The sequence below is a fragment of the Dama dama genome, chromosome 5, assembly GCF_033118175.1.
Source record: "Dama dama isolate Ldn47 chromosome 5, ASM3311817v1, whole genome shotgun sequence".
NCBI lineage: Eukaryota > Metazoa > Chordata > Mammalia > Artiodactyla > Cervidae > Dama > Dama dama.
Genome location: NC_083685.1, coordinates 62,364,993 through 62,388,297, shown reverse-complemented (window position 1 = coordinate 62,388,297; position 23,305 = coordinate 62,364,993). Strand labels below are relative to the sequence as shown.

Genomic DNA, 23,305 nt, shown 5'->3' with positions numbered 1-23,305 from the left:
TCAGTCGCGGTGGCGGCGCCAGGTCCCCGCCCGCTCGCTGCCCGGGGCGGGGACGGGAGGGCCGGGGTGCGGGGGCGGCTCCGGGGGCGCGGCGGGCGCCGGGGCGGCGGGCTCCAGGCCGGGTCGGCCGCCGTCGGCGCCAAGCTTGCTGCCGAAGATCTGGCCCTCCTTATCTAGAGCCGTGTTCTGGGGAGAGAGCAGGAGACGGAAGACACGTGAGTCCGCCGCCTGCGCCCGGCACCGCGAGCGAGCGGGGCGCGCCGAGCATGCAGGCCGGGAGCAGGAGAGGAGAATAACGCCCGTGGCCTGACGGCGCCCCCCCGCCCCGGCCGGCCCAGCAGTCCCTCCATCCCTCCATCCCTCACCGCGGCCTCTGCTCCTACGGCCCTGGCCGGAGCCTCTGGGATCTGAGCCCAGAAGCATCCTGGACAAGAAGCAAACCGCATGGGAATGCAAGGCACCTGACTGCTAACTTCTCTAAAGAAGGTTCCCCATCGGGAGACTGGAAAGGTTAAGTCATGTCATCTGTAATACCTAACCCCCACCCCGCCCCGAAACCACCGCCGCAGTGGCGGCCAGCAATTTATGAAAAGCCTGGGAATGCAGGGTGTAACATCGCCCATCTTTCCACCCTCCAGCAGCTCCTCCCTGGCCTTCTCTTCCTGTGGGGTGTCTTCACACCCCCAAGGGTTGTGACCTGCTCCCCCTGGTGGCTCAGAGGGTTAAAAAAAAATCTGCCTGTAATGTAGGAGACCAGGGTTCAATCCCTGGGTAGGGAAGATCCCCAGGAGAAGAGCATTGCAGCCCACTTCAGTGTTATTGCCTGGAGAATTCCATGGATGGAGGAGCCTAGTTGGCGACAGACCATGGGGTCAGGAAGAGTAGGAAATGGCTGAGCGACTAGCAGGCTCACTTTCCCCTGCTCCAGGGGCACAGATGTCCCCTGCCCTCTGACCCTAGCCTGGAGGGAGACTGGCCCGCCTGCCTCCTCCTCTGACCAGGTATGACTGCTGCTCGGCCAGGGAGGCCAGGCCAGGTGCCCTCTCACCGCGTTTTCCAAACGCGGGGCTCTTTCAGTTCTCAGCACCTTTAGCTGAAAGGCATGTGGACCAGAAGTCCTTTCCTTGTCATCTAACCACCTTGATGGGGAAAGGAACCATCGAGTCTTCCAGGACTCCAGGAGGGGAAAAAGTGCCTGAAGAAAGTATGAACAAATGGGGCTTCCTAGATCTTGGGCGGCTTCCTAGACCTTGGGCGGCTGCCTGCGGGGCCCTTGGTGCAGACTGGAAGGCAGGTGTTCTCCACAGGCCCTTCCTGAACACTCAGTGATTGCCAAGGGCACTTTCCGTTTCCTGGAGAAGAGGTAACTGGGGAAAAGCCAAATCAGAAACTCAGCCCTGCACCTTAACAAGCTTCGGAGCGCCTAGTGTGAGCAGAGGCCAGGCCACCCCCTCAGGGAAAACTCGGAAAGCGCAGAGAGGCTTCTTCCGCCGTTTTCCACCCAAAAGCCTCCCCTGGGCCAAAGACACCACCATCCCCACGGTTATTTCTCCTCTTCTCTTCCCGGCAAGAGCATGAATGTGTGCAGCAGGAGGAAGCAGAGCGGTGCGGTTAGTACATACCATCGCCTTGGACCTAGCCAGAGGAAAGCAATGCAGGCAGCGGGAGAGGCGCGAGGAGGGAGGAGAGAAGCGGGGACAGAAACTGGACTTACTTTCAACAGAAGCAACACAGTCGAAACAGTTTTGTCTAACTTAAATTAAGCCCCAGTCCTTCCCAACGTCCCCCTGAAAGGAGCACAGTCCCCCCAGTGAGGAAGCACTCCTTTTGAATCCACCCTTTCTCCAGTCAGCTACGAGGCTACAAAATGCAGCCACAAGGGGTTTCTTATCATTAATTCTCTTTTCCACCACGAGATGGCCTCTTCTGGGCCAGGCCCTGAGCTGCTTTGCAGGTGCAGGCTCTTTCCTTAAGCCTCTCAGGACAAGTCAGAGCAAATGCAAGTGCAATCCGAAACCACAGGCCCAACTTAAACCAAAACCCTATCCTCTAGGATTCTCCTATCCCAAAGCCTGACAGGGCCTCCTTGCAAATGTACTTGGAGAAAGAACCAAAGCCTTCCCAAAGGCTCCCATCTTATGCTGTCATCCACTAAAAGATACGTATTTGCACCTCAGTGAAAGATAACCTTCAGCAGGAGAACGACTGGCGCCCTCCTCCCGTGCCCTCACCAGCTTTTGGTCTGGGAAGCAAGGTGATGTGGCAAGCTGAAGAGTTTTAAGTAAAGTTTTCACGGGTGTGTTTGGCCAAAATGGGTGTCAGTAGGTACAGGAGACCTGCACCCATGAGAAGCTGAGAGCTGGACGCTGCTGTCAGGGTCTGAGAAAAGCATGCAGATAAGACGGGCTGAGAATTAGAGGCCGCTCTGAGGAAGCACAGCACGGTGAATACCAGAATGCTGCTCCAGGGTCCCCAGAGCCTCAGCGGGGTACACAGTGAAACTCTGAAGTGTCTCTCAAACTGTCAAGTCAAACTGTCAAACAAAATGCAGACAACAGCATCAACTTTACTTGCTCACCGTTATTTACCATTCCTGTCCTACCCTTTCCTCACCGGAGCCCCAGGCTCCAATTCTGGCAGTCCTAAGAGAACAAAACCCAACCAGAGGGTCCCGTCTCAGGACACTGATGCCCTGTTTCCACTGCTATTTGTATCAGCAGGAAACCACCTGAACCTTACATGCCCCAGAGAGGAGAACATATACATATCAGGAAGAGCTGTCTGTGAATCAGGATTTTTAAGAAAACATTTGAAACTGTTCCCAAGGGCACGACACACAGACACACGGGAATGGTGAAGGTGGTGGTGGTCAGGCAGGGGGGTGAGGGAAGGACTGATGACTCGGAAGCGTTGCAAGCTGCCCCAACACAACCATGCCGGGCCAGGCCTCTGTCGGGTGAGGATGTATGACCTCCCCATGGAGGCCTGCGTGGGACAAGCCAGATTCCCAGGCTGGCTTTCTGGCCGTGGAGAACTGGTCCCTCTAGAGACAAGTGCTCCTGATTCCCCCATGGGTTTTGGACCTCGTGGGTCAGCCAGCACCTCCCCAGAGCTAAGGAGCTGCAGAGTTATGTAGGGAACGGGGGGGTGGGGGGGGGGTGGGGGGGTGGGGGGTGAGATGGGGCTCTGCCAACACGCCCGACAAGACACTTAATACACACGTGAACACACAATGCTCACAATCACTGCTAGACTCACAAATAATAAAGCAGTGTTCATTCACGCAAACATCCTGTTAAAGGTCTTAAACTTCATCAGCAAATAGATAAACGCCATTTGTAAACCACAAGACGTAGGTTCTGAGAGGGCCTGGATGTCCTCATCCAGAACAGAGCCTGTTCTGGGCCGAAAGGCAAAAGCGCCGATCGTTCCAGAACCTTGGTGGGCCACAGGCCCTGCATCTGGGCCGTGAGTCGGTGGCCCAGGGGCTGATGGGGAAGCGCTCATGAGCTCTGGGCGAATCCAATAAAGCTTCTCCCTCTAGGAGATTAGGAAGCTTAATTCATGTGTGGTTATCACACACATAAGTGTGCTAACCCTTAAGGTTTTTTATTACATGGTGAGTGTGGGAATTTCTGATGTTTCAGGTTTTTCTAGATGTCCCCAGGAGCTGCCTAACAGCATGGCTGGCGGCAGGGCTGTGACCGATCCCAGGCGGCAGTGACTACTGAGAAGGTTCTGCCGTGGGCTCAGACAGGACGGCTTTTCCCACAGGGTCTCAGCTGCCGCTCTGTGACAGCTCTGACCGTCGCAGGCTTTTGGCGGGACACCACTGAGATCCCGGGAAAACCACAGCTCAAGAGGCCTTCCCGCTGGTTTGGCCCAGAGCCCCCGGGGGCCGGCAGCCTGGCAGGGGAGGAGGAGAGCGGCCCCCCAGCCCGGGACAGAGCAGGGGCTTCCCTCCGGCCCCCACCTGCACCCAGTCCTCCAAGGGAAGGATCGGAGGTGCAATGTGCTGGGAGAATACGCGGCTGGTTTCCCCCCAGTCAGCAGGAAAGCAGCCTTTCCAGAGAGGGTGGGTCCGTCCTGAGGCCAGAGTGATGGAGTGGGGGATGGCCCATCTCCTGCTGTCCGGCTCCTGGGCCCCCCACCTCCAGGGAAAGCCTGCCTCTCCCCTGGCAGGCAGCCCCGCTGCTCCCCGATCCTATGAGCAGGGGGGACAGCACGGGGGGCCCACGGGGGCCAGCTTCACGGCTCACAGGAGCAAGGACTCGAGTCTGGACAGCTGCTGGGAGGGCTGCTGACTACACTTTGGACTCACTTTTATCTTTTCTGCCATCTTCTCCTGTTCCCTGACTTACTTTCATGTTACTTCACGTACTTTAATGCCATTTTCCATTTGCTGTGTTTATGGATTTAGGTAAGCTGCCTCAAAAACATTTTAGAAGGAACATCTGACAAAATATGGGGATCAGTGTTCCTAACTTCTCATAACATTTTACCAGCCCTGAAAAACCCAATTTTTTTTTATTCTTCTGAACTTTTAAAAATCACAAAATACTGATTTTTTAAAATATGGAATTTGCTTAACCCTAGCTGTTTCTTATCCCCAGCCCCAAAGACTCATTCACAGCTCAGATAATCTATTTGTGAAGCCCTGAGGAGTCAGGGAGTTGTTGCCTTTGGCTGCAAGTCCCGCCTGGCTGGGGAGCCCTCTCTGCGGGGGAAAGCAGGGCTGGGACAGACGCCGCAGCCCAGGGCCCACTGAGCCCAGAAGAGGCGGGGGCCCAGGTCCAGGGCCCTACAGTCTGGCCTGCCAGGAACCTGCACACCCTCCTATCCCAGGGCCCGCAGACTGGGAGCTGGCCACACGGTGCCCTTCACATGCCAGGCCACTCTCGCCGTGGAGGGAAGAGCCCAGAAGGCACCAGGGCCGCGAGCAGGGAGCGCTGGGCCGCTGGCTCTGCAAGGCTCACTGTCAGCGGAGCAGTCAGGCCGGCCCTGCAGCTGCCCAAGGGCGGACCCGTGCTCTACTCACCATGATAACGGAGACCCCGGTGGTCGTGCTGTTCTGTTTGGGGAGCGCGTTATTAAAGTGCTGTTTGAGTTTACCTGTTACTTCAGCTTGCATATTATTCTCCTGGGAGGCGTCATCCTACAGAAAAGAGGCAAAGACACCAACCCTGAGTCTCAATGTTGTCTCTTCCTCAGCAGTTACACACCATCCGTCACTCCCACCGTCTCCTCCTAATAGGGCCATCTGAGCCATGAGATCCGGGGAACCATTTGAGTCAAATAACTGAAAATAACGACTGCTGTTTGGCAGTTCTCTGACCCCCACAAAGACCCTCTACCATGCACCTCCCTCCTGAGGTCTGGACTGGGCTGAGGAGAGGGCGGAAGGGCCTTCTGCAGGGCTCAGAGACCTTCCTCCACAGCATAAATGCCACCTAGTTTAGTACAGATCCTGCCCATGGAAACATCAAAATTATCATTTTAGTCAAGAATGCAGGTAGTGTCTAGTCTTTATCACTCAGTAAAAAAATGCAGCATCTCAGCTACTTGGCCCAAGAACCAAGTCACGTAATAGGACCCAGAGAGCCTGAACGGAGTTGTCAGGATGTGGGGGACAGAAGCTGGCTGGCAGAGGTGCACAGGGCGCCCCTGAAGTCAGCAGAAGCCCCTGAATTAATGCCACGTCCGCCAGGCTCCGAGGACTGAGGGGACCCAGGCTCTCCTGGCGTGGACTTTGTTTGACCCGAGCCCCGAGGCATTGTCCACACTCAGAGCACTCCCCGAACTTCACACATCCTCCACCCGGCTCCTACCCGCCCCACCGGGAGCAGGAGCACTCCTGTGACCACGGGCCAGGAAGACAGAGGTCCGACTCTGACACAGGCTCATCTCTGGGCACGTGCTGAAGACTCTCAAACCCCAGGATGATGGGAAAAGGTCCTTGGAGAGCACCTCACAGGTGAGGACGCTGCAGCCTGCAGAGACGGGGTGAGCCCCGTCCCTCACAGAGGGGCCCGGTGCCCGCCGCGTCCTCCAGAGGGCAGGCAGCGTGACTATGGAAAAGGATGCCCAGGGCGCCACAGAACGTGGGCCCAGACCTCGGTCTGCACCACAGCCCAGGCGAGGTGGCCCGCTGCGGCCCGCAGGACACAGAGACGTCGGTCCCCCGGGGACGTGGGTACTTACGGACACCCAGGGGTGGCTCAGGATCTGTCTTGCTGTGCACCGCGCTTCAACATTGACCTGAAGCATCTGACTGATTAACTCCTGGAAAGAAAGACAGGAGACGCCAGTGGGGATAAAAGTGGGGTGGCGAACCGCAGGCACAGAAAGCGTGCGTTCACACCGAGCCCTTTGGAGAACAGCCGGCACGGTCACACCTCTGCCTCCCCAGGCTCCGAGGCAGGTGGCCGAGTCCACGCAGACCACGGCGTCCCCTCCTGCGGGCTCTGGGCACTGCCCTCATCCACAGCGCCGCGCCGCGGACCTGCTCCTTCCAGCAATGCCACGGGCCTCCTGGGGCCACCCCTGCAGGCCGCGGGGTCTAGGACACAGCTCCCGAGCAAACGAAGGAGCAGATGTTGAGGGCTTAGTGAAGCGTCTGGAAGCCCTAAGAGGGCGGCCTCGGCACACGGGGGAGACAGCCAGGCCAGCTTCCAGAACCCGGCGAAGTATTTCAGGCACCGCACTGCGGGGTGAGCCACAGTCCAGACAGACCCAGAGCACAACAACAAGAGCGGCGACAGCCCCCCGTGACAGGCGAGGACCCCTCAACACGCCGCCCCCCAGAGCCAGGCCGCATGGGTACCTTGGCCGAGTCTGTGATGTTGTCCCAGTAGGGGGCTGGGAACTCCAGCTTCCCGGCCAAGATCTGGTCAAAGAGATCCTCCTGGAGGTTGTTCTCACTGAGGCAGTGACAGAGAAACAGAAGAGTCAGCGTCACCATTCGGCATTGCAATAAGAGGCTCACGGGGAGGGGAGACGGGAGTCCAGTGTCTCTGGCGTGGGTGTTTCACAGCTTGGCAAGCATCTCAACCAGGTTTGGGATGACACTCTCCCTTCTAGATGATGAACCAAGGAACATTTCCATGGACCTGGGAATCAGAGAGAAGGGGGAGGAAGGGAGGTGGTGGAGAAAGGAGGAGGAGCAGGGCAGAGAGAGAGGAGCAGAGATGCAAGAACTCTGTTCAGCGGGTACCGGGTTTCAGCGTGGGAGGACAAAGATGTTCTGGAGATGGGTGGTGGTGACGGTTACACAACAGTTTAAATCTACTTAATACCACTTAACACTTGAAATTGTACACTTACAAATGGTTAAAGGGATAGATTTTATGTCACATGTATTTTTCCACAAAAAACAAAAGACTCAAGAAAAAATGGAATCCACAAAAATGTAAGTCCTCATTTCAAAAAAAAAAAGCAGCTCAGCATCTGCCCTCAGTCATTCATGGTATAATAGTAAGTGGGGAAAGCAGCAAACCTGAGTCAGATCTCCTTGTCCTTCCCCCTTCTACTTTCCCAACAAAACAGCCAGAGATAGCGAAGCAGCCAACACATGGAAAGTTATAAGGAGTTCAGAATCTGGATAAACATTCACAGGGCAACACGCTCCCCACTGAAACCTTTCACTGAAGCTCAGTGTGAGAGGAAAAAGCCCATCATCTAAGGACATCCACTAGAACTTCATGGGTGCAGGACCCCGAGGTGGGCGTCCCTCCCTGCCTGCCTCTCTCAGAGCTGCACACAGCTGGTGTCTAAAGAGTAAAAGATGACTTGACGTTTGATGGACAGTGCCAGAAAAATGCGGAAATACTGCTGGGAAAAATTCAGGGAACTGGATGTCCCCTGCCTCCCAGAAAACTGCATCTCCACAGCCACATGGCCCCTCCCCTTGGCGGCCACATCAATGGCCAGAGTGAGAAGCAAGTCACTGGCTCCCCAGGCCACTGCAAAGCCTAGAAGAAAACTCAGGAAGGGCTGCTGGAGTCAAGATCAAAATCCAGGAGCGGAAGTTCAGCCTCACTTGGCAAATACGTGTTAAGTAAGTGTTAGTTGCTCAGTCGTGTCCAACTCTTTATGACCCCATTGACTGTAGCCTGCCAGGCTCCTCCATCCATGAAATTTTTCAGGCAAGAGTACTGGAGTGGGTTGCCAGTTCCTTCTCCAGGAGATCTTCAGGCTCAGGGATCGAACCCAGGTCTCCCACATTGCAGGAAGAAGCTTTACCATCTGAGCTACCAGGGAAGCCCAATACTAGAGTGGGTAGCCTTTCCCTTCTCCAGTGGAACTTCCCAACCCAGGAATTGAACCTAGATCTCCCGCATTGCAGGCGGATTCTTTACCAGCTGAGCTGCAAGGGAAGCCCAAGAATACTGGAGTGGGTAGCCTATCCCTTCTCCAGCAGATCTTCCTGACCCAGGAATCAAACCAGGGTCTCCTGCATTGCAGGCGGATTCTTCACCAGCTGAGCTACCAGGCAAGCCCTGATCACTTGGCAAGGATGCAACGTTTCTCCCAGAGTTACCCCCAGACTGCCTTCAGCCCCACGCACTGCTCAGGGTGCTCACGTGGGACCCCGCCCAGCCTCCTGTGCAGGAGCCTGGTCAGCTACCAGTCCTCCAGGGTCTGCAATGGTGAATGTGGCATCCCTAGAAACAGATGATTCAGGGCCGTGTCCAGAGACAGCCTCTGGGGCTGTGTGATGAGGTGGCTGCCTCATCCTGTTCTAGGAGAAAGAACAGAGTTTGTGAGCTCTGTGAACGTTCATTATATTAAACCAAGCTCAGCAGAATCGACACTGCTGCTTCATGATGTCATGCAGCACTCAGAGCAACACAGGTCAGGCCAGGCCAGCAGGCAAGGCAAGTGATGCCCCCAACCCCTGCTACCCGAGAAACTGATGTTCTTCGAGTGAGCACAGACTGTTTCTTTCTAGGTGTCCAAATGCTCTTTCCTTTTCACTGTTACCTCTTTACTGACTTAATTCAGCTCATGTCTCCTTAAAAATGAATAAAGAATGTGCCTAAAAGCACAATGGGATTTTATAGAAGCATTCAGAACATCGGAGGACCCCAGGAGACAATGTTAGAAGAAGATATAGCAAGTCATCTGTTTCCAGAATCGTTCTTTTTAGCCATTCCTCTCTATGATGGCATGCATCTCCCTTTTGGTCTTCTTCTGGAATCTCAAATAGCTTCTGTTAACACACACGGTCTTTATTTTGTTAACAAACAGCTAAAACATTGGGTGTGTGTCTGCAGGATTTAGGTTCTTGGCAAAATAGCCTGAGTCAACAACACAATCCCAGGATTTGGGCAACTAGAGGGGCACCCTGAGGACCCGTGCTGGGAACTACGAGAGCCCTGGGGTTCTGGGCGGCCCTCGCCAGAGCAGACCTGCAGAGAATGCGCCCTTCTCAGTTGTCACAGAATAAAAGTTCCTCCGATCAAACCTTCCCTGGATGGATTAACACATTTATACGCTACAGTCTGGCTGAAGAAACTTCATACTATGTTCCATAGTGGCTACACTAATTTACATTCCCATTAACAGTGTACCGGACAAGGCAATGGCACCCCACTCCAGTCCTCTTGCCTGGAAAATCCCATGGACGGAGGAGCCTGGTGGGCTGCAGTCCATGGGGTCGTGAAGACTTGGACACGACTGAGCGACTTCACTTTCACTTTTCACTTTCCTGCATTGGAGAAGGAAATGGCAACCCACTCCAGTGTTCTTGCCTGGATTAGAATCCCAGGGACAGTGGAGCCTGGTGGGCTGCCGTCTATGTGGTCACACAGAGTCGGACAGGACTGAAGCGACTTAGCAGCAGCAGCAGCAGCAGCAGCTGGCTGAGATGCTTCAAGCACTTTTTAATTCTTAAACAGTACAGTGCTGTAAGTCCAGAAACGCCCAGTAAGAAAAACTCTGAAAACAGCAAAAGACTCTGTGTACACACTATTTCCATTGCCAAGGTCAGACGAGGTAACCTGAGAAATGTAAGCTGTTTCACAAATGATGTGCAAAACATTTCACTTAAAGGGGGTATGGGTGTGTGTTTAAGAGAAACATCAAATGTCTCAGGATAGTCAGGCAAATGTTATTTGTTATCAGTGGCCCTAAGAACAGACTTCCTTAGGCAATACCTAAACCTTGGAAAAGCAACATTCTTCTCAGTAACAATGAAATATTACATGTCAGCCTCGGACTAATGCCCGAAAATCCTGAAAGAATGGGAGATGCTAGAGTTAAAGAAGCTCAAACTGTCAATTCCAAGGAACAACTTTAATTAAAAAGCTTTGGGTTCAATTAATCTTTTTTAGAAAACAATGAAAATATTTTGAGATATCTGTTGAAAGACTTTTATTTTAGAAGCAAATTTATGCAGATTTGCTTAATCCTAAACCGTAGTCATTTGTCATTATTTAAAGGACCATTTCCATAGTTTGATATATATGGTATATAAAATATGTAAGTATTTTATATTATAGTAGGTTATAAAATCTATCCAGAATGTCTCTGTACACTATGAAGATGCTTCTACAACGAACATGTAACATAATAAATTCTCTTTCATCACAACATGATATGAGAGGGAAAACATCTTCAGAGGTAAGCTATCTAGAGTTACAGGACCAGCATCTGAACATAACCTCTAAGGCAGCAGCTTTCAGAATGTACTTTTACTGCTTTTGATTAGCCAGACTGATCTGAATATCCCACAGAGAGAACAAGGTAACAAGTCACAATAGATACATATTGTTAATTCCAGTCTCTCTTTTGTTAAACAGTAAAAAGGAAGTCAAAGAAAACAAACTTCTAGGCTGCACTGGCAAGTGGAAACACTAGAGGGAGTTGTGAGCACATATTCCTCTACAACTGCTCCTCCATACCTTTTCCAGCTGCTCTCAACTTGGGTTAACCACAGAGGGAAACTCTGCTGTAAATGGCCCTTGGATTTGTTGTTGGTGGTTGCTTGCTCAGTTAGGTCTGACTCTTTGCGATGCTATGGACTGCAGCCCAGCAGGCTCCTCTGTCCATGGGATTCTCCAGGCAAGAATACTGGAGTGGGTTGCCATTTCCTTCCCCAGCGGCCATTTCTGATCCAGGGATAGAACCCACATCTCCTGCATTGGCAGGCAAATTCTTTACTGAGTCACCAGGGAAGGCCCTGGCCCTTGGGTTACCGGCTATCAAACCCCACTGTCCTCTGCACTTGACTGGTTCCCAAAGCAAGTCATCACTGAGACCAGCAGGGCACCGCGTGACTGTAACAATGGCCACAAATCACTTCCCTCCTTCTATGGACACAAACTTCTCCCACATTCACCCCAGGCTTAGCTATTTGATTTCATTTGATCAATGGGACATTAATCAAGAAATGTGAAGCAGGCAGAGATCTGGAAGGTACTCGGACAGGGAACTTGCTCTCTCTGGCTGCTTTGAGGAAGCTGTCACCACCGTCACGTGAAGCCCACGCTAGTTCTCTGATGCTGGGGGGCACGTGGCTAAGTCAAGCCTGTGGTCCCAGCGGACACTGAGCTGACTACCAGGCATGTGAGGGAGCTACACTGGACCTCAGGCCCCCACTAAGCCAGCCCAGGGCAGGAGAATGGCTCAGAATGATTCATGCCCCTACTTTTAGAACAAATTCTTCAGTAAAAACTAACAGATACGTCATATCCTACAGTCTGAATAACCCACCTTGGCAATGACCTCGATGGAAAACCATGATGCTGATGGATGGCCAGAAAGAGCCTTCCACCTATAGAAACCCAAGCCACGCCAGGAGAATGAGGTCTCACTCCAATGTCGTATCTCTCCTTAAACCTTTCGTGATTTCCAGTCCTCAGCTGAGCCTGCCCTCAACTTGGCATGAACTCATGCTCACTTTTTCTGCTTGATCAATATTCTCATGCTGTGTTTTCAAACCAATAAGCCTCTCAAAAGTAGAGACTGACATCTGTGTTATTCCTGTATTTAATGTAAGCAAAAACAAAACAAAACAAAACCAACTATTCAACTCAACTAAAAATTGATCATTAGGGACTTCCCTGGTGGTCCAGTGGCCAAGACTCCATGCCCCCCAGTACAGGGGGCCCAGGTTTAATTTCTGGTCAGGGAACTAGATTCCACATGCCACAACTAAGACCCAGTGTTAAAAAATATATTTTAAAAATAGGTCATTTTAAAAAAAGATAAACATCATACCTTTGTACTTTTCTGTATGTTTGAAAGCTTTTATAATAAAAAGCTTTTATAATAAAGCTTCATATAATAAAAAGCTTTTATAATAAAGCCTCTATAATAAAAAGTTTTTATAATAAAGCTTCTATAATAAAAGCTTTTGTAATAAAATGTGGGGGGAGAGAGGGAAGAAATAAATCTATTTTTTACTTACTGACTGAATACACACTATAAACACTATGGCCTTACAGAATAAGGTTTGTTTCCCACTCGATTCCCAGAACTTAGAATGATGCCTGGCCCATTGTAGCTACTCTACAAATGACCATAAGGAAAGATTAAAAGGAAAACAGCATTCAAGAAAAGTCAGAGGAAAATAATCAAACGTGCATCATTAGATTAACATCTGCTTCAAAGTGTTCATGTGCTTCAGAGGGAGAAGGCACTGGTCAAGAGACATACGGTGAAGCCCTAGCTGCCCCCTGTCCATACACCGCTGGGGGGTCCCCACCACACACCCTGACCCCGTGTGCGGTCCCCTGTCCTCCCAACAGGTGAGTGTACGGTCATCCAGGGTCAAACTGCTTTCCCAGGCCTGTTAATGCCAAGAGTGTTTGTAACACTCCTTAACAAAATAGTATGTGAACGGACAAAATCAACTGAAAAAGAATGAGTTCCCTGTGTCTACAACAACCAGGTCAAATGCTCTGCCAAGTGAGTTGTTAAAAAACAACTGTCAGATTAGGTAGAAGAGACAACCCTTAAGAACTAGAAAAAGTCTTACCTGGGAGGGTCAGATTGCTTGGCGAGGATCTTTAACTCTCACTCCTCTTGAAAAAGACTGGGAATGGAAATCATAGACACTGGACCGCGGGGTGAGTTTTACAGAAGAATGACCGTGGGAAACCCAGGGGACCAGGCACAGAGCAAGGCCTGCGCCGCACCTCAGAAGTGCGGATGCAGAATACACATTAATAGGTGGTAAGTTAAGATTAAAAAGTGAATGGTATGTTCATACAATTTGTCACTGACATTTTTATTGACCTGTTTCTGGTCCTGATTGCCAGGAGTAGAGTGTCTGCTTCCAGATCAAAGGGAGAGAGTTTACAGTTCAAATATGGTCACTTGCAGAGCCACTGACCTTCGGAAGGGTGGGAAGCCACAGAGCAGTATGTATGTGATCACGCCGGCCGCCCAGACATCCACCTTCAGGCCATAGCTGGGGAAACAGAACGGTGGGAGGACAGACAGGACGCTACTCCCACGAACCCACCGCAGGGCTGACTGAGACTCGCCTTGGTTTGTTAGGGGAAAGGGCCTTTCAGTACCAAACCGCTCATTTCATGCAGATGAATGAACTACCCTTCGGACAAAGGCGTCTGCCCTTCTCCCAAGCTCTCCACTATCTGGATTCCAAGACTGGCCTTCGGACAGAAGTCCAGGCCCCAGGGCTCTTGGAAGTACAAGAATGAACTGGAGTTCCTGGGATCAAAGTCACGGTGCAGGGATCAGTCTCTCCTGCCCCCCACGCTCCCGGGAGGCACGTGAATCCACAGCAGCAGTCGTGGCACATATGCCTGTCCCCAGAGTTCAAGCACCAACCCAACTGCCCAGGAGGCATACCCGGTTTCAGCAATGATTTCGGGGGCCACGTAAGTCGGGGTGCCGCAGACGGTGTACAGTGGGCCTTCCACCACAGTGGCTAGCCCGAAGTCTCCCAGTTTCAGAGACTTGGTCCCATCAGGATATTCACACACCTGGAACAGAAAGCAGCGAATGCTCAGAAGTGTTTTTCCCTCAGTGATCGCAAGGCGGGGAGCCTCTGGAATTGGGCAGAAATGACACAGATACATTTACCAGCAAATCATAAGAAACCTCTCCTTCTGATATTAAGGCCATGGTTTAGCTCTGCTGCTTTTTAGTTTTGTGTTTTGATTTTATGGCCATGTGGCATCTTAGTCCCCCGAGCAGGGATTGAATCTGAAGCCCCTGCATTAGAAGCCCGGAGTCTCAACCACTGGACCATCAGGGAAGACCCTCTCTTGCTTTTTAAAGCTCTAATTTTTCTTTTGAGAGATGTTGCGTGTGATTTAGATTGTGTGAAATATGAAAAAAATATTTCCTACCTTTGCGAAAAGCCCCTTACCTAGGAGTAGAATGAACATGCGTGCATGCTGAGGGGTGGAGGGGGGCGGCTTACCCGGTTCGCTTGAGAGGCCCCCGACCTCAGGGCAGGGCGCTGGCCTCTGCTATGTCTCTCTGTGTGTGTGCCAGGGTGGGGAGGTGGGTACTGAAGAGCCTCAGAAATGGTGTGCATTACAGGCTGTCCACTAAAGCACTAGCTCTCCAACCCATGTTTCGCTTAGAAGATACAATTAGGACTTGCTCTCTAGACAACGAGGAGTATAAACAGTGATACAACCTAGGGGAGAACTTTGGAAATCTAGAAAGAAAATGACCTTTGGGATGAGACAGCCCAAGCCTGCAGGATGAAACACTCCACCCACTTGTCTGGTGACCTGACCCCTGAAAGCCCCTCATCCACCCTGGGCATGTTCTGTCATCTGTGAAATGGGATAACAGCTGGTCCCTAGCTCATGAGATGAAGCTCAGATCAGGACGGGGTGAATGCTCCTTCTTTCCTGGAAGGACTGGCTGATTCAATCAGGTGGATCATCATCTTGGAAAAGGCTTAACAATGCTGGTGAGGATGTGATGTGTTTGCTGACATCGAAGCAACTTTTCTAGAAAGTATGGCAGTCCTACGTAAATTTCTTAATCTCCTTAATAACCTGTGATCTGTAAATTTACTTCTAAGAACCTGCTGTAAGGGAACAGAGATGGATCCAAAGGTTATACCCAAGAATGCCAACCTCAGAATTCATCTTCTGGTTTTTAAAAACTAGAAGCAACGTAAGTGGCCAACAGGTTAATGACTTAATAAATCATAGCAAATCCCTTCAGTGATATTATACAGTCACTAATAAGCAAAATTCAAGTCAACATTAATCCTATGGGAAATATTCAATGTATTAAAGAAAAAGGAATATTCAAAATTTTACATATATACTTTTTTATATATATACTTTTATATATACATATATATACTTTTTTTATATATATACTTTTCTTCTTTATACTTTTCAGAAGTTTCCAGAATGTTTACAATGAACACATGCTGGTTCCATAATTCAGAAAAATTTATTTTATATATAAGCAGACTTTCCTTATGGGATAAAAGTTTGGAAGTTATTTTAAATGGATGGTTTTCGAAGCAAACAAGTATATATAAGAACATAATCTGAGACCTGACTGTATGAGTTTTAATAAGCTATTTGCCTCTTAGATGTCCATTCTGAAAACACTGAATTTTGAAATAACTGTAAAACCTGACATGTACTTATGTCATATCTTTCCTCTACTTTTACATTTTAAACATATTTGTTTGTGTTTCCTTGTATCCCACTATGAACTGAACCAGATTTTCATCTATATCACTACTTACCAAATGAAGAGAAAAATTTAGCAAATGACATTTTTTCAAGATAAGCACATTAACGACATCATCCATCAGTCTGATACTTAATGACAGGGAGTGATTTATAAAATCTTCAATAAAAAAAGCATCAAGAACCTCAGGTTTTCCCAATGTCAATGACCCCCATCTTAACAGGCATTTTTAAAGGATGACACTGAAACACCGTTCTCGCTTGTGATGCTTCTCAGCAGCTGGAGAGGAACAGTGTTCACCTCGGTATTTTAATAACTGCTTCCACACTGATGTACTAGAGACCATGCTCAGCAAGCATCTTTATGACTTTCCAGTTTCACAGGACTGGCGGTGAGGATTTGGGGGCCCTCACAGATATTTATCACTCTGCGTCAGCCCACAGCTCAGCAGAGCATATTCAAAGCTACTAAGGATTCAGCCTAAAGCAGCAGAAACCAGGTTCTTAGTCATGCTTAGCCCTAGGTTGACTTTCCATCCATTATGTTTAATGTAAACATTAACGAGAACAATCTGAATTATAGTTAGAATTTATGATGCATTTATTGCAACCCAGACTTTAGAAATTCCCTAAGCAATTGCAGTGATAAGAACATTATAATTCTAAATGTATCATAAGAGTAAAAAAGAAGTTTTGTTAATGTCATTTTGTTTTTACAACTTTACAGTATACTCATTAGGTACTTTTTTTTTTTTTTTTAAATCATGTTTATCTTAGATGTTCAATTTAGGGAAGCCTAGGGGCATTTAAGAGCTGTTGTTGGATACTCAGAGGTCCCAGAAGTCCGATTTTTCACGTCCCCTACAAGGAATTCAGAATCAGATGCAGAAGCATAAATAGAAAGGGACTGAAGAGTCTATAATCACCGAATAACATTTGAGCAAGTGGTAGTCTAGCTAAATATCAAAAGGGACGTATCAAATAGGGCAGACAAGCCTGAACTAATATTTTATCCGATTCGTCTCTCCTCAGTGCTAGACACAGAGGCAAATATGTGAAAAAGAATGTATGTAAATTTCAGGTCTTAGCTGGAGACTGTCTTTAAAGCAGGAAAATATACATATACCTCTATAAATCTGCACGTATGCACACACACACATTTATGACACTCCTTTAAGAAACTAACACTGGCGCGTACACACATAGCTTTGCTTTAGGAGACCAATCTTAGGGAAGAGGTGATAAATGCACAGTGACTCCAAGGCCTCATTCTGGCAGAGTTCAGTTCTCCTCAGTAATGCCCATCCTCGCAGGCCTGGAAGGGCCAGTCCCACAGTCTCCCAAACACCGCCTCATCGCACTTCTGCAGTCACCCTGCTGGGCAGCTAGGAAGAGAGGCATTATTCCATTTTATAGATGAGGAAACCGAGGCCCAGAAAAATCAAGCTTCGAGCAGGTGGCCATGTGGGACCCCAGCAAGTCCACTCCCATCCCCTGCACGCCCCTGTGTCTGAAAGGCCACAGGTGTATAGGCTCCAGGTGGGGTGTAACCCAGCACCCCCTGGGAACGCCGCTCAGCCGGGCTCAGATGCTTCGCCACCAGCGGAGACGCCCTGTTGCAAGCCGCTCTCAGAATGCAAAACTGAAAAACGGAAGGCGTGCACACCCCACATACAAACTGCAGGCCGCAGGTTCTCTAAATAAAAAGTCAGCGTCGTGATTTAGAAGGCCCTCAAATATGAGAAGCCAGCCCTCTCCTCGGCCTGCCCCAGAAGCCCTGGAAAGGCGGGATTTATCACTGGTTTCTCTCAGTTAACTCTGACCGGGCGCACGGGCTGTAACTCACAGCCCTAATGGCCACCCGAGTGCTCCCTGACACGGCGACCCATACATCTCGGCTGGCAGGGTCTGAATCACGACTCGGCTGCCAGATGGGTGATGCAAATGAGCCGTCTGAACGCTCTGGCGCTCACAGGCGGGATCCTGAGATGCGAGGGGCTGGCAGTCCCTCCGTGGACGGGCTCCTAGTGCCGCACTGGCACTTTCCCACCCCAGGCTGACACCAGCCTGCTGGCTGTCTCTAGGTCTGCCGGGGTCCCCTTGGGTCGGCAGTGGCACGCACATCTTACTGAGACATGCGGTGAAGTGTCCACGGCCCGACCCCACGGGCCTCGCGTGTCACACGGGAGCCCTGTGCAGACCTCGTGCAGGCTCACCACCCTCCTCCTCCTCTTCCTCCTCCTCCTCCTTCTTCCCTTTGGGTGGCAGAGCGGGGCTGGGGTCGGGGGCGATACCCGGACAGGGCAGCGGGGGCAGACGAGGCCCTGACTCCGGTCTCCCAATCGCCGTCGGAGACTCGGCAGGCTGGAGCCGGCAGTCCCCATCACAGTCTCTTCCCTAATGGGAAACGAGAGCAAAGGATGAGGGAGGGGGTCCTGAGCCTGCGCGCACAGTAAGGAAGCGTGAGTGGGAAGGTGGAGACATGGGGTGGTGGGGAGGGATGGAATCAGTGGGCTGGACAGGACACCCTTGGGTCTATGGAAGGGCTCACCGGCCCGCGGAGCCCCCCCACGGGAGCAGCCGAGGGGGCAGGCGCTGCCATCACCGCTGCGTCTCGAGCCCTGCAGCGCCCGAGCCCTTAGAGACCCTCAGTATCTGCGACCCCCGCGGTGAGACAGGTGTGGAGGGTAGGGTGTCCTCGGGAACACCCGGGGAGCCCCGTCACCTCTGCTCAGGAATCTCACGTTCAAACTCGGCCAGCGGGGCAGAGTTGGGGGCACGCTGACGCGCCCCGCAGCTCCTGGTGCAGGAGCAGGACACCAGGTCCCCACGTGCCCGAGGCCTGCTTCGCCACTGTCCCCACCCTCCTCAGAGGTCAGAACGCCATGCCCCAGGACACATCGTGCTCTACACACCAGGGGTATTTACTTTCCTAACAGAAAAACAAGGCAGAAGATGGTAGGAAAACAGACGTCACATGCTTTTAAGTGGATGCTGAAAAATGATCAAACGGCACTATCCAAAGGGGAAACGCAACTGTGGATCAGGAGGGCCCGAGAATGGGGCCAAAGCCTACCCATCAAAGCACACTCTGCTCAATAATCATTGGTGTGCTGCACGCGGGACGCACGGCGTGAAGACCTGCGTGTGAGTGTGAGCTTCAGGCGAGCTGAGTGACCATCAGCGGTCAGTCACCAGCCATTGATTTCTCACCCACTGTGCGCTCATTCACCACCCAGGACATATAGGTGACTGAACACTCACCTGCTCTATGGGTGCTTACTATCTAGAGAATGGGGACGACTAGCGATCTCTTCAAGGAAATTAGAGATGCCAAGGGAACATTTCATGCAAAGATGGGCACAATAAAGGGCAGAAATGGTATGGACCTAACAGAAGCAGAAGATATTAAGAGGTGGCAAGAATACACAGACGAACTGTACAAAAAAAGATCTTCACGACCCAGATAATCATGATGGTGTGATCACTCACCTAGAACCAGACATCCGGGAATGTGAAGTCAAGTGGGCCTTAGGAAGCATCACTATGAACAAAGCTAGTGGATGTGATGGAATTCCAGTTGAGCTATTTCAAATCCTAAAAGATGATGTTGGGAAAGTGCTGCACTTGATATGTCAGCAAATTTGGAAAGCTCAGCAGTGGCCACAGGACTAGAAAAGGTCAGTTTTCATTCCATTCCCAAAGAAAGGCAATGCCAAAGAATGCTCAAACTACTGCACAATTGCACTCATCTCACACGCTAGCAAAGTAGTACTCAAAGTTCTCCAAGCCAGGCTTCAACAGTATGTGAACCATGAGCTTCCAGATGTTCAAGCTGGTTTTAGAAAAGGCAGAGGAACCAGAGATCAAATTGCCAACATCTGATGGATCACTGAAAAAGCAAGAGAGTTCCAGAAAAACATCTACTTCTGCTTTATTGACTATGCCAAAGCCTTTGACTGTGTGGATCACAACAAACTCTTGAAAATTCTTAAAGAGACTGGATTACCAGACCACCTGACCTGCCTCTTGAGAAATCTGTATGCAGGTCAGGAAGCAACAGTTAGAACTGGACATGGAACAATACAATGGTTCCAAATAAGAAAAGGAGTACATCAAGGCTGTATATTGTCACTGTACTTATTTAACTCATATGAAAAGTACATCATGAGAAACGCAGGGCTGCATGTAGCACAAGCTGGAATCAAGATTGCAGATATACAGACGACACCACCCTTATGGCAGAAAGCAAAGAAGAACTAAAGAGCCTCTTGATGAAAGTGAAAGAGGAGAGTGAAAAAGTTGGCTTAAAACTCAACATTCAGAAAACTAAGATCATGACATCTGGTCCCATCACCTCATGGCAAATAGATGGGGAAACAGTGGCTGACTTTATTTTTGGGGCTCCAAAATCACTGAAGATGGTGACTGCAGCCATGAAAGACTCTTAATGACTCTTAAAAGACTCTTGCTCCTTGGAAGAAAAGTTATGACCAACCTAGACAGCATATTAAAAAGCAGAGACATTACTTTGCCAGCAAAAGTCCATGTAGTCAAAGCTATGGTTTTTCCAGTAGTCATGTATGGATGTGAGAGTTGGACTATAAAGAAAGCTGAGCACCGAAGAATTGATGCTTTTGAACTGTGGTGTTGGAGAAGACTCTTGAGAGTCCCTTGGACTGCAAGGAGATCCAACCAGTCCATCCTAAAGGAGATCAATCCTGAATGTTCATTGGAAGGACTGATGTTGAAGTGGAAACTCCAATACTTTGGCCCCCTGATGCAAAGAATTGATGCACTGGAAAAGACCCTGATGCTGGGTAAGATTGAAGGCAGGAGGAGACGGGGAGGACAAAGAATAAGATGGTTGGATGGCATCACCAACTCAATGCATATGAGTTTGAGGTAAACTCTGGGAGTTGGCGATGGATAGGGAGGCCTGGCGTGCTACAGTCCATGGGGTTGCAAAGAATCAGTCATGACTGAGCAACTGAACTGACCTAGAGAAAATGACAGATAAATAAATGATAAACTCACAGAACCATGGTAAGTGCAGCAGAAACCAGAGGTGGCCAGGACTGACTGCCTCTGCTCAGGGAGGCTGGGGTGATGTCAAGAAGACATGCCTTGTTCGGTATCTTATGAGATGAACCTGTTTGCTGGGGGACAGGATGCTGCAAACGAGACCAGTATGGTGGCGGTTTAGTCACTAAGTTGTGTCCAACTCTTGTCACTCCAAGGAATATAGCCCACCAGACTCTTCTGTCCATGGAATGTTCCAGGCAAGAATACTGGAGTGGGCTGCCATTTCCTTCTCCAGGGATCGAAACCAGGTCTCCTGCATGGGCAGGTGGATTCTTTACCAACTGAGCATCGTGTCACTTTATGATGACCAGTTTGGACATCAACAATGAGGTTTACCACTGCTGATAAAAGTCTGGTCTTCACCACTCTGGGGGCCTCGGGAAACCTGTGTGTGGATGAACATGATACAGGAGATGCAGATAACCTCACCTGCCAGAAAGTAAGGATGATGATGGTGATGCTCAGCCCTGAAAGGTGGGAACAGGCCAAGTACCTCGTGTGTTCTGGTGGATCTGTGTACGGAGAACTCAGAAATTGCCTTCTCTTACATTTCCCTACAATGTAGACATGAGGACTGTCCCCAGTCAGCAAGCTACATCTAGTGATTAAGGCCACCATGCAGTGAGTTACATCTGGCTTGAAGGTGAGTGCCATGCTGGCCAGATGGGTAGGGAAGGGAGGACCAGGACAAGAGGCTGGAAGGGAGAACTGGGACCAGACTGTGAAGCTGAGCTCCGTAACAAAGTAAGACTCTCGTCTGCAGAGCAACAGGACAAAGGAGACTTCCAAACAAGAAAAGTCAGCATCCCGGGGGCTCAATTTCCATACCCGTAAAGCTGAGATGAACGGACTATGTTATATTTTCAGAGTTCTGTCCTGCACATAAATGAACCCTTCCACGTCTGTCTCCCATGAGCCTCTAATTCTGTCACCAATTTATTCATCAGAATTTTTTGCCTCATAAAGTAATTTCTTGTTTGTCTTTCTCCAGTTAGTACCATCCATTAAAACACAAATGAAAATGGGTTTTCCGGGCTTCCCTTGCGGCTCCCAAGTAAAGAATCTGCCTGCCAATGCAGGAGACACAGGTTCGATCCCTGGTCTCGGAAGATCCCACGTGCCGCGGAGCAGCTAAGCCTCTGAGCCACCACGATTGAGCCTGTGCAGCTACTGAGCCCGTGTTCTGTGACTGCTGAGGCTCCAGCCCTAGAGTCCACGCTCCACACAAGGGAAGCCGCTGCAGTGAGAGGCCCCTGCACCACAACTAGAGAAAGGCCCACAGCAGCAAAGACCCAGCACAGCCAAAAGTAAATACACAAATAAAGAACTTCTCAAAAAAAGAAGAAAGAAAATATGCTTTCTAATGTCTGGTAAACAGTAAACGTGGAAGTGCAGATCAGTTCAAGGAATCCATTAAGACTTTATGGTCACTGACTTGATTTTCTAGATTTCACTTCTCTTGGCCCCTGACCTGCAGGGTTGGTGTAGATTTTAAAATGTCACAGTCTGCACATAACTGTCTGCACGTGATTTCCGTCACTTTAAAGGGAGAGAGGCCTGAGTTGGAACGGAAAAGGCAGAGATGACGTACCAGGAGGTTCTCGGGCTTGATGTCCCGGTGCACGATGTTGAGGGCGTGCAGGTACCGGAGGGCGTTGGCCAGGTTGTACACCATGGCGCTCCCGTCCCTCTCCGTATACTTGGTTGAGGAGGTAATTGCATCAAAGAGATCTCCACCCTGGAGAACATGTAAAAGAGCACATCAAAACATCAACAGTGGCAGAAACAGACTCACAGGCTCAGAGAACGAATTTACAGTTACCAAGGGGGAAGGGTGGGAGGAAGGGATACTTAGGGGCTTGGGATGGACATGTACACACTGCCATGTTTAAGATGCAGAAGCAACAAGGACCTACTGCACGGCCCAGGGACCTCTGCTCAATGCCGTGGGGCAGCCTGGATGGGAGGGGGTTTGGAGCAGAATGGACACACGTATAAGGACGCCGAGTCCCTTTGCTGTCCACCTTAAACTATCATAACATTGTTAATCAGGTATACTCCAATACAAAATAAAAATAAGTTTAATTAAAAAAATCAACAGTGGCAGGGCTATGAAGGGGACAAACAAAGCTCATCAGCCTGAAGGAGATCAGAAAAAGAATGTCACAAGTGCTGCTCAAATGAATAAAGATCCATTTCATAAATAAGGAAAGTCTCACGGCGGCAACGTGCATTTCCAGTGAGGGTCTCTCAGAATACTGCCCAGTCTTGGGATCCAGCACTGACAGACTCTCCTGGGATCTCTCCACCTCTCACCTTGACCAGTTCCATCACCAGGAAGAGCTCAGTGGCCGTCTCCATCTCCTCAATCAGCATGATGATGTTCGGATGCTTCACTCTGCGCAGGATCGACACTTCATTCTCAATCAGATGTTCCTGGGGAAAAGGATTTAGAGGGATGGATCAGACACGACGGAACAGGCTCTGTTCCTGCGTGCCAGAGGACAACACAGGCTGTGGATCTGAGCCTGCAGGAGCGGAGACAAACCGCACCCTGCGGACAAGCCAAGCCA

At 50.1% G+C, this 23,305-nt stretch overlaps 1 protein-coding gene across 5 annotated transcripts in view; it reads right to left on the bottom strand.

Annotated features, from left to right (window-relative positions):
* The window catches only part of DCLK2 (doublecortin like kinase 2), a 186,012-nt gene continuing 162,707 nt past the window's right edge, over positions 1-23,305 (bottom strand). For 2 of the 5 annotated variants that reach the window (XM_061142474.1, XM_061142475.1), the window contains exons 10-17: positions 23,049-23,168; positions 22,324-22,470; positions 13,822-13,955; positions 13,340-13,417; positions 6,824-6,920; positions 6,202-6,282; positions 5,039-5,155; positions 1-186 (exon numbers count right to left, since the gene is read on the bottom strand). In XM_061142474.1, coding sequence (XP_060998457.1) covers positions 1-186; positions 5,039-5,155; positions 6,202-6,282; positions 6,824-6,920; positions 13,340-13,417; positions 13,822-13,955; positions 22,324-22,470; positions 23,049-23,168 — 960 coding nt within the window. Of the gene's footprint in view, positions 187-546; positions 2,534-5,038; positions 5,156-6,201; positions 6,283-6,823; positions 6,921-13,339; positions 13,418-13,821; positions 13,956-22,323; positions 22,471-23,048; positions 23,169-23,305 lie in introns of those variants that run through there. The other 3 variants (XR_009692908.1, XM_061142477.1, XM_061142476.1) reach the window with 3 other exon arrangements.